The following is an 18715-nucleotide window of genomic DNA, read 5'->3' on the forward strand; positions in this document are numbered from 1 at the left end:
ATCCTAACCTTAAATCGTAGCCTTCTACCAAGGCATCTTCTATTATGTGTTAAACCCGACTGTTCCTTTGTCAAATGTAAAGTATATTCTCCCTAGTTTATAACTATCTTGACTAGAAAATAGATCAACTTTCAAGTGGTATTGTCACTTTATGAAAGTAATGGGAAAAGTAAGTACACACATGTCGTTTATAATGACATGCGGATGTACTAATAACCTAAAAACATATTTGTCTTATTACGGTCATAATGTGAAAGCTAGAACCCCTACTAAACGTTCTCAATGAAAAGAGATTAAGGGAACCCAACGCAACCCAAGCAAATCCATGCAAGCCGTGTAATCCACATTAAAGTTATATGATCATGTATACCCAATATGACTATCACTAATTTAGAAGTGATTCATTGATATAATTAGATCCTGTCTGTGTGTTCTCATGCTATAGCAACTTAATTAGTTATGTTCTGTTCTGGTAATGTTTGATTCTCTTCACTGTTCGTTCTGTTCTGGTATTGTTTCTTTGTGTGCTTCATTGTACTAGAAGTAATGGATAACATTCTCCTAACTATACCTATAATAGTTTACTAATGCTCTACTTGGACTGTTACTGAAAAGACTCATTTCTCTACTAAGTTATGCTTTTACTTTAAAAATGGAGTTTTGTATAACTATCAAGTAACATAACGTTAAACGAGTTTTGAAATGTTTTGACAACTTAATTAACATAAGTAACATTTTGAAAGATGTTTAATAACAAACATTTACCCAATTATCATTGTGTTCAACCTCTATTTCCCCTTTAAAACAGTTAAAATAGTTAGAAGATTCATTACGGGGTATGAACTCACCTGATGTAGGTGATTCAAACGGGTATGCGTGTAAGGATGAGAAGTTCCACAAATGAAGTCCCGAGACAAAATAAGTCCTAAATGATATATAAGGTCATATATTGACATGAATATAGTGTTTATGAAAGAAAACACCTTCCGGGACTAGGAAAGACCTTAACCAAGTGTTAGAATCACACGTGATTCAACATAGGAAGGTATAAAGGCACTCACATGAGTTTATTACCATGAGTTCATGGCCCAAGGGAGTTTATGGCCGTAAACTCATGGTTACTCATGGGTTAGTGCAAGTTTGAAGGCTAGGAGGTGATTTAGGGACATTAGCTCTACCCTAGGATGAGAGATACCACCTTCTACGGAGTTTTTGAGGAGTTCACGGCCCAAATGAGTTTACTACCGTAAACTCATGGTCATTTATGTTAATGAGGGTCCTAAAGGTCATAAATAAGCATCCTAAATTCAAGCCTAGGCCTTAGGAAGTGTTTGTGGCATCAAAACACCCCTAACTTGAGTTTTCGTCCCTTGGACCATTTTGGCTTGTTTTTGCGGCCGTAATCACCTATGAGTGATGGTATTTTGATTTCTTTGAGTCCTAAACACATCATGGTAAAGTGCTAGGCTAGTCTCTTGGCTTAAGGAAGGCATTTAGGGCACTTTGGCACCATAAAATGGAGTTCACGGCCCAAGAGCATTCTTGGCCGTGAACTCACTTTTAACCCTTGAATCTTAATGTTTTTGAGGCCTAGACATGTCAAGGGTTGTTCCATGTTTGGTTTCCAAGGTTTAGGGGGACATTGGGCACACTTTGGCCCTAGATTTAGTGTTCACGGTCCAAGAAGATCTTGGGCCGTGAACACCATTTCCTTGGTGTTTGGGCTTGATTTTTCATGTTATTAACGCATATAACACACTTATATACACTCTAGGTTGAATTACTCACAATTGGGGGTGATCGGGTGAAGATCCTTGAGAGAGAAATCAAGTTTTCTCTAGTTGTAAATGTAAGAAATGAATTCCAAATGGCTAAGTTTTCCTTATATAGTCTCGGGGGTTTTTGGTCCAAATACCATTTTTGGACTGTAAATTACAACTTTTGAAGTTTTGGACACTTATTGTTACGTCATAAAACCTAGGGTATCCTCTCTCCTGATATCTCTTGAAGCACTAACTTTAAAACACTCAAACTTACTCCAACAAGCTTGAAAGTTAGTAAAAATAGTTTTGACTTCTATTGAAGTGGATGGTTGTATGGAATGGAAAGTTTTGGGTTGTCACAGATTACTCCTCTGAGTACTCGCTACTCGGCCCCAACCTAGGCAAGTTACATAATCCTGAGTAATCCCCGATCGACCCCTTACTGAACTGTACAGTGTTGTAAAACCCAGTCAACTCGGTGATTAATATGTATAATATACTTAATGATTTATTATTTAACATTCACACATGTGATTATTACTATATATATATATATATATATATCTTAAATTTTCCTTAATTATTCACGTAGAGAGACCATTATATGTTTTTCAGTTTTTGTGTATTCACGTGTATCTAATTTCGGTATATACTTGAATTAAATTATGATTTTGACATATATAATTTCTCTAAAAATATTTCTACATGAATTCGCGCATCCGAGTACTCCTCGAGTATTCCCGAGTACTCACGAGTACTCGTTATCCAATAGTCGGTTGAACAGGTACCGAGTAACGAGTTCTACAACCTTGCCAGTAGACCAACGATCAGAGTGAATGGACGAGTTCTACCTCTTGTTGAGTTCTCCTACAACAATAGTTATCACTCTAGTGTTGGTGCTTCGCCTTTTGAGCTCTTATATGGGCGGAGATGTTGTACCCTGGTTTGTTGGGGGGAGGTTGGTCATAGGGTTATGAGGCGTACCGAAGTGGTCTTTTAGATTACAGAGGTGTTTCCACATATCAGGCACAGATTACAGACTGCTCAGAGTCGGTAAAAGAGCTATGGCGACTGGCACCGATCCGAGTTGGAGTTTCAGGTCGACGACATGGTGTTACTGAAAGTCTCACCTTGGAAATGTGTGATTCGCTTAAGGAAGTGGGGTAAACTGGGTCCCTAATATATTAGGCCATTTCAGCTTATTTTCAGGGTTGGCAAGGTTGTTTATAGATTAGATATTCCGTATAAGCTCAGTCAGATTCACAACACTTTCCATGTTTCGCAGCTGCGAAAGTGTGTGTTGGATGAGGATGCAGTGGTTTCCTTGGATGATAGTTAGGTTGATGAGTGCCTGAACTACATTGAGAGGCTAGTAGCTATTCTGGAAAGGATGGTAAAGTTTTTGCATAGCAAGGAAGTACCTTTGTTGAAGGTAGTGGTGGCCACACCGGAGGTGTAACACTCGGTTTCATATTAGCCTTGTTGCTTGGGGATGCAGCCTAATCATCAGTTGTCATGGGGTTTAGGGCTTCAGGAATGGAATGATTTAGCCTGTTTCGGATGTAGTTGCCATGATCTAAGTGATCCATGTATTCAGTTGTGTCTTCGGAAGCCAAGGGTATGACTGTAAATTGATATCTCAGTCTTTTATGGGTTTTGGGTTTTGTTCGGAAGGCTTTAAGGCATGGGTGAGTTATTAGGAGCGAAGGGCTTCTCGCCACCTTTTCATGGATATAAGGTTTGTTGGAAATGGACCTAAAATGAGGGAGTTATGGTACTTTGAAGGTTTTGGCAGGATTAGCCCCTAATAGAAATATTTGTCGGATCAGTCCCATGCATGCACGTGTTTGGCTCGGTATGCCCATCGTAAGCTGGGTTACGCCCATCGTAAAGGGTCATCTGGTCGCGGTGGTTCTTGAGTACCCGGGCGTACTAAGGGGTATGCAGGGCGTACTCCCTTCAGACCAAAACCCTAATTTCGGGGTTCCTACCCTATATAAGCAACATTATACCACTCCTTAGGTCATTTTAAGCCAACCACCACCCCTTCTTACGTCCATAAAACCCTAGATTTCCTTGGATGAAGCTTAGAGCTTGAAAGAATACTTTTGGTGGTTTGTATAAGAGGAGAAAAAGGTGAAAGACTCAACCTCTGGAGAAGAGCTTGGAGATCCAGTGCCAACATCTCCATTTCGAGACTTTCAAGTTATAAAGTCTCTATCTTGGCTATTCATTTCATAGATCTACTTTGGATTTGTTTTTGGCCATTTTAGTCCCTTTTGCTTGGTCTTAGTGAGCCAGGGTCGTTTTATGGGCTCAACCTTGTAGATCTGGACATTTTAGGATTCCCTCTCTCATAAAGGTGCAAGCTTTATGGAGATTTTGAGTTCAATCATGAATTAAGACCATCCATTAAGCTCTTTTGAGCTCTAGAGTCCCATTAAGTCATGCATGTTAGTAAAGTTGCCAACTTTACTTCAAAAGTCACCTTTAGGGGTCAGATTGGAGAGTTGGAGCAAGGGATGAAGTGATTAAGTACTTATTGGAAAAGTTTGGAGTCCAGAGGAGTACGCTGGGTGTACCCACCTTGTACGTGGCGGGTATTGGCCCCTAACGGTGTACACTTGGCGTACCAGATGAGTACACAGGGCGTACTCGGTCAGATTGATCACCTCATTTTTGTTGACTTCTTGGGCTTTGGACCATGGACAAAGAGTTGACTAGGGTTGACCATCCAGTAATTCAGGCCTTTTTGGATATTGGGCCTTCTCGGGTTAGGTCTATAATGGATTTGGGCCATATTGGGCCTTATGGGCCATATCGGGTTCGGGCTATCACATGGGCTTGTAATGCATGGATTGGTTGGGCTAGCTATGGTTAAATGTATTGATTCATAAAAGTAAGTGGACTTTGGGAAAAGGTCCATATAAGGGTTTGGGCCCAATTTGGAAAATTCGACTATTAATGGGCTTTTATGGATTTTGGAGTTTTGGGCTTAGGCCTTAGTTATGAATCTTTTTGGGCCAGGGGTTAAATTAGTTATTTTACCCCAAGTATGGATTATGGATCATGGGTTGGGACCCAATTGCTAACTGGGTGATATTTTGGTATTGATAGCTCGAGGAGTTGCCATGGCAGCAACTAAGGATTTCTTGAGGTGATCTTTAGTAGTGTGAGGTGAGTTACCTTCTCGGTATGAGTGGGTTGAAGGCACCAATGTCGGCCCACTAGTAGTTGTTTACAGTAGAGATGATTGTCTTTGTGATAATTGTCTGGTATGCCATTATCTATTGAGATTTATGTGCTTGTATGCTATGATATTACGTGGTAGTGGTAAGGGTGAAGTAGACCTCGTATCCGGTTGAAAGAGACCGAAAGGGTAGGCCGACACCCAAATATTCTAGGCAGTATGTGATTTATGTGCTTATATGCTAGGATATTATGTGGTAGTGGTAGGGGTGAAATAGACCCCGTAACGGGTTAAAAGAGACCGAAGGGATAGGCCAGCACCCAGATATGCCAGGCAGTTACCAGTTGAAAGAGACCGCAGGGGTAGGCCAACACCCTGATATGCTAGACAGTTATTGGTTGAAAGAGACCGAATATGCTAGGCGGTTACTGGGTGAAAGAGACCGAAGGGGTAGGCCAACACCCTGGTACGCTAGGCGGTTACCGGTTGAAAGAGACCGAAGAGGTAGGCCAACACCCTGATATGCTAAGCAGTACCAGTTGAAATATACCGAAAGGGGTAGGCCAACATCTGGATATGCTAGGCAGTATGTTTATTGTATGGTATGTGGTATGATGGGGGAACTCACTAAGCTTTGTGCTTACAGTTTTCAGTTTTGGTTTTAGGTACTTCCACTTCGAAAGGAAAGTAGCCAGCATGTTCGCAGCACATCACACTATGATTTTCCGCACATGAGATCTTTGGGATTTATACTCTGATGTTTTTTTCTTATGACCTGTTTTGGATATCGGCTTTGATTATGATATGGGATGACACTATTGATTTTTTCCGACTGCTAGTTTGTATAATTATGTAATTGAAAATGAAATTTTTAGTCTTAAATTTTGGGATGTTACAGGAGGGGCTCCGTGTGGACCTGGGAGCCGGAGGCTGAGATGCGGGAGCATTATCTAGATTTGTTCATTCCAGCAGACTTTGAGGATGAAGTTTAGTTCAAGTGGGGGAGAGTTGTAACATCCCGAGATTCAGGTAGTTCTAAATTCATCCCTATGGTTTTATCATATGGCATTTCAGTCCCTAAGTCCATAAGAATGAGCCTTGAAGCCTTGTGCCATTTTGGTAAATTGATCAGGATGAGTATGCTAAGCATACATGAGGGTATGCTGAGCATACTACACTGGGTGTACACTTATGTACACGGGGCATACTCTTGCCAAGAGAAAACCCTAATTTTTAGGGTTTGGGTGGTATATAAGCATCGTTATGGCTCATTTCACCCCACCTTTTCAGCCTCCATACCCTTTGAGTCGTCTTTGGCAAACCCTAACCCTTACTGAGTGTGTTTTGAGCTAAAGAGTGTGTTGTTGGTGTGTTTAAAGAAGAAGAAGTTGCATCAAGGAGCTTGGAAGCTTGAAGCAAGGTTGGATCTGGAAGTTTTTCCCTTTTCTCCATCATTCCAAGGTATAAAGTTCATACATTGATGGCTTGTTTTCTAGATCTCTTGATTGGGTGTTTTATGCTTCTTTTTGGTCCCAAATGCTCCATCTTGAGCATGACATCTTCTGGATGTTTTGAGTTCTCCTTTCAGTCCCTTGGAGGGGTCCTTAGTCAAAAAAATGAGGTCCCAATGGCTAGAAGTGTCTCATGCATCTTGAGGAATGTCTTAATGAATTAAAACCATGTATTAAGGACTTTTTGGATGTGTAAAGTCATAAAGTTGATTTTATGACTATAGGGTGTATTTGGACCATGGATATGAAGTTTACACTTAATGAAGTTGTGGGTTTTGCGAGGGTACGCCCCATATAGGTGGGAGTATGCCCCGCGTACTCGATCAACCATCCCGTAACCTGGTCAATACGAGGCCTTGAGTATGCTAATCGTACTTTTGGGAACTCTCCGCGTACTTACATGGTTCAACCCATGTTGAGTTAACTTGGTAGTGTTTACTCGACTGGGTTGATTCAGTGGGTTTTTGGACTTTGACCAGTTGAATTTAAGTTTGACCAAGTTTGACTTTTGAGGGTATTTTGGGTATTATTGGGATTTTGATGGAAATGGTCACTTAGTGGTTGTAGGCATTTGAGTTGAGACCTGAGATTTAGAGTCGAGCCTTATCGGTTCTGTTCAGCTTGTGATGTGAGTTTTCCTCACTGTTCTTGTGGGTCAAAGGCACCAATGTCGGCCCATTGGATTGATATCCGGTTATGCATGCTATTTGCGCTGTTGTGATCTGTTAAATTAGTATCATGGTAGATAGGATGTTGCTATGCTTAGTGATTTGTAGATCTGTTTGACTAGCTGTAGATTATTATATGATTATCTTTTATATATGCACATGTTTGGTCAGTGGCTGAGGCTTTACTGCTTTGTGTGTAAGCCAACATGCCGAGGCATTCCAACCCGATGGTTGAGGGCCTAGGGTATTCCATCCTGATGATGATTGGACCTATAGTATGTTGGCATTCCAACCTGATGGTTGAGGGGCCTGGGGTATTCCAACCCGATGGTTGATTGGACCGATAGTACGTTGGCATTCCAACCCGACGGTTGAGGGGCCTGGGGTATTCCAACCCAATGGTTGATTGGACCCATAGTATGTTGTTATTGTATATATGTTATTTGTTGTGTTGGTATTTTAGGGGAAACTCACTAAGCTTTGGGCTTACAGTTTTGGGTTATGTTTCAGACACCTCAAATAATTGTGGGAAGGTAAAGGCTTGATCGTGCACCTCCTCATGTTGTGTCTTGTGATTTTGGGAAAACTCTAATATTAAACATGTTTTGAAAACTACAATGTAAACAATTATGATTTTTGGTTGGTGGAAAAAGTTAAAATTTTATGAAATTTTATGGATGTTACAATTCAAAGCAAACAAACTACCAATTCCCAACTTGCCTTCTTATTTACTAGCCATAACTCCCAACTTGCCTTCTTATTTACTAGCCATAACTTTATTCCATCTAACCCAATGCAATTTTATGTTCCATAGATATTTTTCCCAAAAGAAAGAAGCCCTCAATGATTCAAGTAATTTTATAACCACCATAGGGACCAGAAAATGGACATATAGTAAGTCCCAATACTGCCCATCACTGCCTTGACTAAAGTAAGTCTACCCCAATCAACAACGTCTTAGCTTTCCAAGAAAAGAGCTTAGGTTTGAACCTCTCAATAACCAAAGACCACACATAAATTTTGGACATATTGTGTCCTATAACTTGACCCAAGTGGATAAAAGGCAGTCGAATGGAAGCACAACCAATCATGGTAGTAGCAACATCAACTTGGTGATTAGGAACACCAACACCAATCAACTTGCACTTAACAAGATTGATACGCAAACCAGAGGCCAGCAAGAAACATCTAAGAATATAAATAATCTTTCTAACATTCTCCAACTTCCAATCACTAAGAATAACTACATCATCTGCATGAAAAAGGTGAAGAACAGGATCCGAACCCACAACAAACCCTGAAAACACCCTATTCTCTTCAGCCTGTAGCAGAGCAACATGAAGACCTTCCATAACAAGAATAAACAAGAAAGGGGAAAGAGGATCCTGCTGACGAAGGCCCCTCTGTATATCAAACTCATTAGTGGGAGAGCCATTCACTAAAACTGAAGCCCAAGCGAAAGCAAGAACAACATGATTCCAACTATACCACTTACTTCCAAAACCCATAATACCCATAATTTTCAATAAATAATCCCTCGACACGGAGTCATAAGCCTTTTCAAAGTCAACTTTGAAATCATAAGTTGTTTCCTTTTCGCCTTTGCCCACACCACTACTTCATTTAAAATAAAAGGACCATCAAGAATTTGACGATTCTTGATAAAAGCAGACTGCTCCCCACTAACCACAAAAGTAATAACCACCACCAATCTATTAGCAAGAATCTTCCCAGTAATCTTATATTGACAACCAATGAAACTAATAGGCCGGAAATCCTTAATAGACTTAGGATTTAAAATTTTAGGATAACTATAAAGAACGAAACATTACACCCCTTCGGAATCTTTGGATCTTCGAATATTCTTTGGACAAAAGAAACCACATCATCCTCAATTATATCCCAAAATTGGAAGTATGTTGCCATATTGATTAAATTATATCCCAAAATTGGAAGTATGTTGCCATATGGATTAAATTATGCTATCCATTTCGGTATTAAGAGCAAAGTATTATAAAAAACAAATCACAAATAATTCATTTAAAGGATCATAATAAACATCAAACTCCATAGATTACCATTACAAGTACTTATAAACAAACAAATACAAAAGAATGCAAAAATCACAAGATTTTTGCTTTCTTTTGTTGCCAAAAATTCTACATACTAGTGGTTGCCGATTAAATTTTAGACAAAAATTAAATAATGATACACACGGGAAGTAAACTTATGCATCCCTATCACTTCATATTCCTGCGGATCTCCCTAATCTGTCTCTTAAAATCTTCACTCCCATGTACCTGCGTCACACCAAATACAAATTTCAATACATGACATCAACTATTTCATGTAACATCTAACAACAGTCAATTTTTAGGGTACCTGCCCAACATCATTACAGTAGCTTGCGGATTGGTGCCCGGGGATTGACGAAAAGTTGACCCATCAATGACACGAAGTCTGTGGACCCCACGCACCTTGTAGTCCTTGTTAACCACCTGGCCCACATGGCACCCACCATGGTAGTGCCAGATGGTGATCACAGTATCTTTACAAAATTGTTTAAGTGACTTTGTGTCATTTGTGTGTTTTGGAATCATGTTGACGTTTGCAGTGACACTCATGTTTAACAATTTGTCTAAGGTTTGTTTATCACATTTGGTGTAATTAAGGAAATGTTTGGACCTCACGAGTTTTTCCACGATTTTGATCCCTTTCATGCACTTTTGGAGGTCTTTTGGGTGGCTAAAGTAGTTAAATGTAACGATTGGATTGTCGTCCGGATTTGTGTTGTTCAACCTCAAATGCCCTTTCGACCTTGGGTATGCAAGTTTTGCTAAAATGAAACCCCCGTGAAATGCTTCGTGTGGGAGATCTTTTTTGTTTCGTTTGAAAGCTTCAATGGCTTCTTGTGTTCGTCTTTTTGGAGGAATCGTTGAAAGTTGCCCGATCTGTTGATGCATATACAAAACAACATTGTTTATGAGTTGCCATATGCAATAAGAATCCTAATAACCACATTGGTCATTTGGTCATCATAGTAGCTGTCAAACATGTGACAACTGTCAAAGCCAACTAGACAAATGACAACTATATGTCAAACTACTTTTGCAAGTATATGATATGATCATATGACAATCCTAATACTAGAGTTGAAGATTTTGTGACTAACCTCTGCTGAGGCGACGCCATGGTGGCAGTGAATGCTATCGGGAGACTGACTATACCCGCTGCTTGCTTCAATGTAAACACCCATTTTGGTGATCCCAACCGTTTCAATCAGCGATTGCTTGACAGGCCTATTCAACGGGACAAAAATGGTGTTCAACGGGTTATCGGAAATGTGTTTCCCGACAAATTTGTTATCTTGCACCACCGAAATGTTCAATTTCTTGAGATCTTCCTTCGGTCCTATTCCACTGAGCAATAACATCTGCGGACTCCCAATCGCCCCACAAGTTACAATAATCTCGCTCTTTCGCCTCCTCGATATGAAAGCTTCATGGTTAACACCATTTTCGTCTTTGAAAATTACCCCAATCGCCCTCGGTTTTTTCCCTAAGTTATCAGAAACAAGGTGTCAATTGTCAATTGTCAATTGTCAAATACATTGATTTTGAACGTTAATAATACATACCAGTTGTGTCAAAAAGTATCTTTTGAACTCGGGCATGAATCAAAACATGGAGGTTCTGTGAATTTCCGGAGGCTAAAAGCTCTGCTGCGGTGTGCCGGCGGCCATATTTATCGAAAATTGTCCCGCCGATTTTTGTGCCGTACACGTGGTCGTAGGTGAATCCATTGTTGGGTGAAATTCCGACTTCTAGAAGCCCGTCTCGAACCGCTCTTTGCCATGGTTCGAATACGGGTTCGTGGACTATTTGTTTTTCGACCCATGGGTATGATTCATTCACCAACTTTGCATCCCATCCTACCCTTTTAACATAACTGCATGCAACAACACCACGAAATTTATTAGTTCATTGGAGCTAAATAACATCAAAGTTTCAAAATGACCAAAATAACCCCAAACGACTAATATGGTTTGTGTCATAAGTGTTTGTTGAGGGTTCACCAATCTTCTTAAATAAATTTGGTAACTTTGACTCATGAAAAAGGCTTTGGCCCTTTTATAATATATTTAAATGTTTAGCTAAAAAGAGTTATAGATTAATTAGATGGGGTTGACCCTTTTGTAATTCTAACAAAATGAGTTTAGCTAAAAAAATATACTAAGAAGTTAGTTAAATAATTATAAAATAGGTTCAGTTAAATAAAATACTAAAAGTTCAGTTAAGAGTTATAGATTAAATGGGTTGACCATTGTTTATAGTTCTACCAAAATGGGTTTAGGTAAAAAAATAATGCTAAAGTTTAGCTAGAAAGTTATACATTAAATGCGTTGAACCCTTTATGATTCTACCAAAATATACTTGATATTTGCAACATCTTAATTATTTTATTAGAATAATGATAATTAAACGAGATATTAGCAAAAATATTATAATGAATGAAAATTTTAATCAAAATGAAAATGCTTCTTGTGTTTTGGAAAAATGATTTTTTTTGTTGGGAATGACCATTCCGGACATTTTACTTGAAAAGATGAAATTTAATTGAAGAATGAGTTATATCAAACATTTTGAAATGGTTATTTCAAACATAAAACACATTTTGAAATGGTCATTTCAATAATAAATAAAAATAGAATCTGATACAATATATATATATATATATATATATATATATATATATATATATATATATATATATATATATATATATATTACCACCGAATCCAAAATGCCTAGTCATTTTGAGAAAGGTACAAGAAAAATGGTCAAATATATTTATAATGTATTATACACACAAAAGTGATCATAAATTTGTATATATCGTCAATTTTTATATAAGGTTCCTAAATACGTTTTGATTTATCCTAACAAGAATTTACCCTAACTTTATGTATGTAAGAGACGAAAAACGCAACAAAATCAAACTACAGAGAGAATCCGAGTGCAAAAAAAAAGTTAGGGACCAAACATGCAATTTTAACCAAACTATAGAGACGATTTCAATAATTTACTCTTTTTTATTTAGTTTAAACTTTATATATATATATATATATATATATATATATATATATATATATATATATATATATATATATATATATATATATATATATATATATATATATATGAAATTAAGATTTAATCGGCTAAATATGAGTTATCATGTCATCGAACTATTTCTGTTTTAAAAAGTAACCCATATAAGAAAAAACATAGTACAAATTATTGGTGGTCCATTGAACTCATATTTCACTATCAAAACCAACATAATAATTTGCATTTACTATTAAACCCGAAATATAAACAGAAAAATGCCTAAATGACACTTTGAAAACAACTATAGCACGATCCACGATGATTGGTAGGCCCATTATTACTACATTGTAGGTCCGAATCAACTAAAATAGGGTAGAAGCCCCTTTTAGCAATGTGCAAAGTACAACTCTATAAGGTATGCACCTTCATACTATAAATAAAATTATAGGTCGAAAAATAAAACAAAATTTTAATACTATCACAAAATGTATTTAGGACTTTTTTGTACTGTTAAAGTCATGTTTGATAAAACACTTAAAACTAACTTTTAGTTCAAAAATTAATTGATAGCTGATAAACATATTTATAAATTAATAATATTTGATAAAAAACAATTTATAAATTAGATTGCAATGTAAAATTACATGAAAATATGTTTAGATATATAAAAAAGAGTATAAAAAAAACTCTATATAAGCTTTTTAAAAGTTATCTTAAAATATTTTATTAGTTTATAAGCTAGTCTCATAAGCTAAAATAAAAATAGTTTAATAAAGAGTAAATTACAATAAACTAGTTTATTTTTGACAAAAAAAACCTAATTTAAACTACAAATACCTCATCGCTCACTTGTTCAAAAAATATTTTTATTATAACAATACGGTATAAACAAACATTTAAATTCTTTAAATTCTATAGTATTTATTAAAGGTTAAACCCAACTGCGCTTTTAAGTTTTAACATCTAAAATAGTTGACTGTTGAATAAATAACTCAACAACTAACTAACGTACAACAAAGCGATGCATGAAGGTAGTAAGAGTTATACCTTGTGCTTGCCCGAGTGTAAAATCCTGCATTGATGGAAGTACCACCACCCAACACTCTAGCCCTCGCATTAAAAACCCCATCGGTGGATACAAAAAACTGAGAAGCAGAAGCAGGTGAGGTGTCCACAAGGGTAAGATGGAAATTTGACAACAAAGACACATTTATGTTGGCAAAAGGGACACCACCCCTTTCTAGTAATAACACACTGTAGTTTCTAGACAGTGTAGTTGCCAATGGACACCCTGCGGTGCCACCTCCCACTACGATGTAGTCAAACTTCTTTTCTCCGCCGTTGGATCGCGTTGACTTTGACGATGATATGGAGGAGAAGGAGCTCGCTCGGCGGATGAAAGGGAGCTGTTGTTGCCAAAACCTGTAATCACCTGCATCGCAGATGGAAATGTACAGAATTGCCCTTGTTACTTTATTCAAGGATTTGGTTTCCCAAAGCTGCCAACTAATTGTGGAAAAATTAAAAGTGTATTCCCTTTTGCAATTCAGATATTCTTTTATTAATTTTATAACTAATAATTAATTTTATAGCATTTTATGTGAACCGATATATTAAGAAATAAGTTTATGGAATTAAATGGTTGAAAAATATATAGAAATGAATAATAAAACAATAAATGTATCGTATATTTTTTAGAGTTACCAAATAAAAAATTACTCTATTCCCAAAACTAAATTTTCTTTTAGTATAGCTAGAAATAAAATTTGAGGTATAAGCAAGAACAAAAAATGGATGAGCTATTAGAGCAAAATTTATGAATCTTTTCTCAATTTGACAAATTTTTATACCAGAACCTTGATTTGGACAAACCCTAGAAATGTGTTGCTCATGTAACAAGATTAATGATTTAGGAATCAAACTTGGACATTTTTTTTTTTGCCTGAAATTTGACTTCGTTTGAGCCATGAATCAAAACCCAGAAATGTACTGTAACTATGACAGAGGAACATGATTTTTTTTCCAAAGTTGCCACCTTTTCTACCAAAAAGATGAAGCTTTTCACAAACTAATAAATTAAACAAGGTGAAAACCAAAACCCATAAATTAAACAACAAAAACAATATCCAAATCATTAATTATTTTGATAAAAAAGAAAAAGAAACACTCTTAGAATCATACAAGAACACATGCATATATACATACATAGAGAGAGAGAGAGAGAGAGAGAGAGAGAGAGAGAGAGAGAGAGAGAGAGAGAGAGAGAGAGAGAGAGAGAGAGAGAGAGAGAGAGAGAAGAAGAAGAAGAAGAAGAAGAAGAAGAAGAAGAAGAAGAAGAAGAAGAAGAGATTAAAGTTGTAACCTTGAGAGGAGGTGATGAGGGTGGCAAGACAAAAAGAGAGAAGAAAAAGGGAGAGAAAAAGTTTGGTATCGAGTGCCATCGGAGACAAAGGCTTCAGTAAACAACAGTATTTGCACCTTCAACTTTCACTTCTGTGGCCAATTCTGGTTGGTCTTGTTCTCTGTGAAAGCACCCAGCTTATCTTACCTTCGTCATTTATCTTACAACTGGATTATATATATATATATATATATATATATATATATATATATATATATATATATATATATATATATATATATATATATATATATATATATATATATATATATATATACACACACTAAGGAAGAGCTATTATGACGCCATTAATTCATGTCAAAAAGATAAAGCAAAGGAGATAACGTAAATACCATGTACACATACACCCAAGTATATATATATATATATATATATATATATATATATATATATATATATATATATATATATATATATATATATATACACACTTAGGAAGAGCTATTATGACGCCATTAATTCATGTCAAAAAGATAAAGCAACGTAAATACCATGTACAGATACACCCAAGTATATACACCATTTTTTTCTTTAAATGCTATGAGAGAGAAATGGAGCCAAGAACCTCATAAATCAGTTTCAAAGTAAAGAGTTATATGATGCTATATTTACCGTAAAATTTAATTTCCATCTCACCGGCTCATTTATGATTATGTATCCAGCTCAACAATGAAACTGGTAAAATGTATGTTTTTTGGATAAAAAGGCGGGAAATGAGCTAATGAGATAGATATACTGGATTACATAAGATTAGATAGACGATTTGAGATTTCTTATAAACTTCAAAAATGACGAATTTGTTGCTGTTTTATGTAATTATTGCAATTTTTTTGATGTATTTTATATTTCAAAAAACATAAGTAGATTTGGATATCATGTTGTAACACTGCATTTCAGGTTTTTCTCTTTAATCCCTTCATTTAAAAATCCTTGCCAAGTTAGTCCCTAGCCGAGTACACTGGACATACTCTATGAGTATGATGGGCGGACGTTCGACTGGGGCAAACACTAATTTTTAGGGTTTATATCCTATTTAAACACCATAAGTTGCCTTGGGAGTTTATTATGACCAGCCTTCACTTCTCCAGACCCTAAGAACGAAACTCTAGCCTTCATTTGGGTATTTGTGAGCCATTGTTGTGATAGTGTGGTGTTTTTGGATCCTTTGAAGTAGGTGAAGCTTGGTGGTGAAGATTTGGTGGAAGTAGAGCTTGAAGATCCAAAATCTTCATCAACTTTTCAAGTTATTTGAGGTATAAAGCTCTTACCATGATGGATCATTTGGTTAGATCTAGTTATAACTTGTTTTTATGCTTTTTATGGTCCTTTAAGCCATGCTTGAGAGTATGAGCTACTCCAGAAGCTAGGGATGGTAGATCTTGGCTTTTTTGAGGTTCCTTGCCATAAAAACGCAATCTTGATGTGTTATCTTAGACCATGCATGAGTCACGGTTACTATTATGGTTCTTTTTTAGTATTCCATTAAGTCATGAAAGGATGTAAAGTTGCAAACTTTACATGTTAACACATCATTTAGGATCAGATCTGAGAATTTTGCTTAGTGGCTTAACCAATTAATCACTTATTGGTGAGTTAGGTTGGTTGTGGAGTACACGGGGCGTACCCAGCTCATACTGGTCACAAAGGGAATACGTTGGGTGTATGTATGAGTACGTCGGGCATACTCAACTGCCATAGACTTTTGTTGAAATTTTTGATTTGGGTCATATTTGGACTATTAGGGTTTTGGGCCTTGTTGGGCCAAAAGTCTTTCTGATTTTAGGTCATTATTAGGCTTTGGTCCTTCTTTGATTTGGGCCCATAATGAGCTTTGAGCCCTATTTAGGAATTTAGGCCAAGAGAGGACAGGGTAAAATGGTCTTTTGCCCTTGGAGTTGGACAAGTGAATGGGATTACTAGTTATGGTTTATGGCCCAATTATTAATTGGGGTTTTATTTGATTGATTAGCTCGGGGATTTTCTAATCAGTAGTCTGTGCATTTATCTGATTTTCAGCAGTTTGAGGTGAGTCTCCTCACAATGCTTGACGGGTTCAAGGCACCAATGTTGGCCTATGATTTATTATGATTAGGATGCTAGTTGTATGTGTGACTCTTGCATGTGTAGTATGTGATATGTATACCAGTCGGGGTCTGATACCAGGCAGGGCCTGATTAGTGTATTGTATGTTATTTATCTTAGTGATTTTTCATGTATTTTATATATTGTATGTATGTCGAGCGGGGCCCGATACCTAGCGAGGCCTGATGAGTGTTCTTGGTGGGGCCCATCATATAATATAGAAAGCCCTGTTCCGAGCGGGGATCGATGTCGAGCGGGGACCTATGGTTGTTAGGCATGGCCTATTGTATGTTTGATATGTATGGTATGAGGTGTTTTGGGGAACTCACTAAGCTTCATGCTTATGATTTTAAGTTTATGTTTCAGGTACTTCTGGATCGAAGGGGAAGAGCTCGGGATGATCACATCGCACACACCACGATTTCCGGTTTATATGACTCTGATGTATTGGAATGTTTGATTGATATACTTTGATTTTCTCGTATGGTTTTATAAACCTGTTTTGGTTGATGCTTTTATTATAGTTAAAATGAAAATTTTGATCTTAAGTTTTGGGAAGTTACAAGTTGGTATTAGAGCCTTGGTTTGAGAGATTCTAGCATACTCTCGGGTGTGTCTAAACTCAAACTGAGGATTTGGTAGATTTTTCATAAAAGAATGTTTTATAAAAAGAATTTTCTAACAAAATAAAGGGGTGTGGTGGATGCAATCAACTGAGCTAAAGTAAGTTTTCCCAAAATACTTATATATGTTTTATGTTATGCTTTGAATTGTGAACCTGATAATCACATGTTAGATTAGGGACAAGGATTTGCTCAAGATTGTATGATATAATTATAGGAGAGATGCCTTTGTATTCTTACTGTATGAGCTTATACTCTTGAATGCTAGTACTGATCAGTCAGTGATAAAGATGGCCTGATTAGGTTATGCTTGTTTCTGATTACTCGATGCTCGAATATTGTTTGCTTTGTGCTTTTAGGAGTTCCCATTAACTTCAGCTAACTAGTAAGCGAATATGCTAAATTACATATTATTGAGACTAGATAATTTTAGAAGGTTAGGTTTTAACTCTATTGCACAGCTCTTGTCTGAGTCAAACTGTTGTAGTGTGAGACCTTTCATTTGAAGAATTATCTAGTGTTGGTGATATGTAATTGTATTCGTGAGCTAGTTAGAGGGTGTTAGGGGAAGTTCCTTCTGCAACTGATGTCGGAGAGTAAAGTGGGGGTTGGCCTAGGAAGGTAGTATGGTCCTGTACTACTAGAAGCAGAGCATCCATAATCGAGTCAAGGAAAGCCACGATGATACCTGGAAGCTTGTAGAGTATAGTATTCCTTGACGTTTATATCTATGTGTTTTGATGGTTTGAATGGTATATTTTCAATATGGTTTTAACTTGAGGAGGATTTGGTAGTTGTTCTGGTGCTGGTGAGGGTTCAGGTTTGGGCTTTAGAGCCATACATTTGGATGATCAGATACGGGAGTTCATATCCTCAAATATTACCCTCAATATTCTTGAGCGGACTCCTATGACCTCCGACACGGTCAAGGAGGGTATCATGGAGATTTTGGATGAGCGCTTAGGCGCTTTTCATTCTAAGATGGTGGCGATGATGAGAGATTGCACTTTCACTTTCCATGAGTTCCGGTCATGTGGAGCCATAGAGTTATTCGGGAAGAAGGACCCGATTGCGAGCAGGTGTTGGTTGGCAGACAGCAGGAATGCCTTTCGATCTAGCCTTTGTCCTGAGGAGGCGAAGCTCCAATTTGCATCCTGTCTTCTGAAGGATAATGCTCAAGACTAGTAGGAGGAGGTTGGGAACGATGTGGGAGGCAAGGCAATTGAGTCGATGACTTGGGAGGATTTTATGATGAGATTTTGGGTTGAGTTCGCATCTGTGATTGAGGTCTAGAAGTTGGCGAGGGAGTTTCAGGACCTTCGCCAAACTACTTAGACGGTAGCGG

General features: G+C 37.2%; 1 protein-coding gene across 1 annotated transcript; it reads right to left on the bottom strand.

Annotated features, from left to right (window-relative positions):
- Positions 1 to 9143: 9143 nt before the first annotated feature.
- LOC145045519 (protein HOTHEAD-like) lies at positions 9144 to 14800 on the bottom strand. The gene is made up of 6 exons (XM_078993841.1): positions 14606 to 14800; positions 13291 to 13675; positions 10770 to 11080; positions 10305 to 10690; positions 9515 to 10083; positions 9144 to 9432 (listed from the first exon to the last, which is right to left on the bottom strand). The coding sequence occupies exons 1-6, from the start codon at positions 14682 to 14684 to the stop codon at positions 9378 to 9380; spliced, it is 1785 nt and encodes a 594-aa protein (XP_078849967.1). The 5' UTR covers positions 14685 to 14800; the 3' UTR covers positions 9144 to 9377.
- Between the last annotated feature and the right edge of the window lie 3915 nt (positions 14801 to 18715).

Source organism: Lactuca saligna, chromosome 5, assembly GCF_052625555.1.
Source record: "Lactuca saligna cultivar CGN05327 chromosome 5, ASM5262555v1, whole genome shotgun sequence".
Classification (NCBI taxonomy): domain Eukaryota; kingdom Viridiplantae; phylum Streptophyta; class Magnoliopsida; order Asterales; family Asteraceae; genus Lactuca; species Lactuca saligna.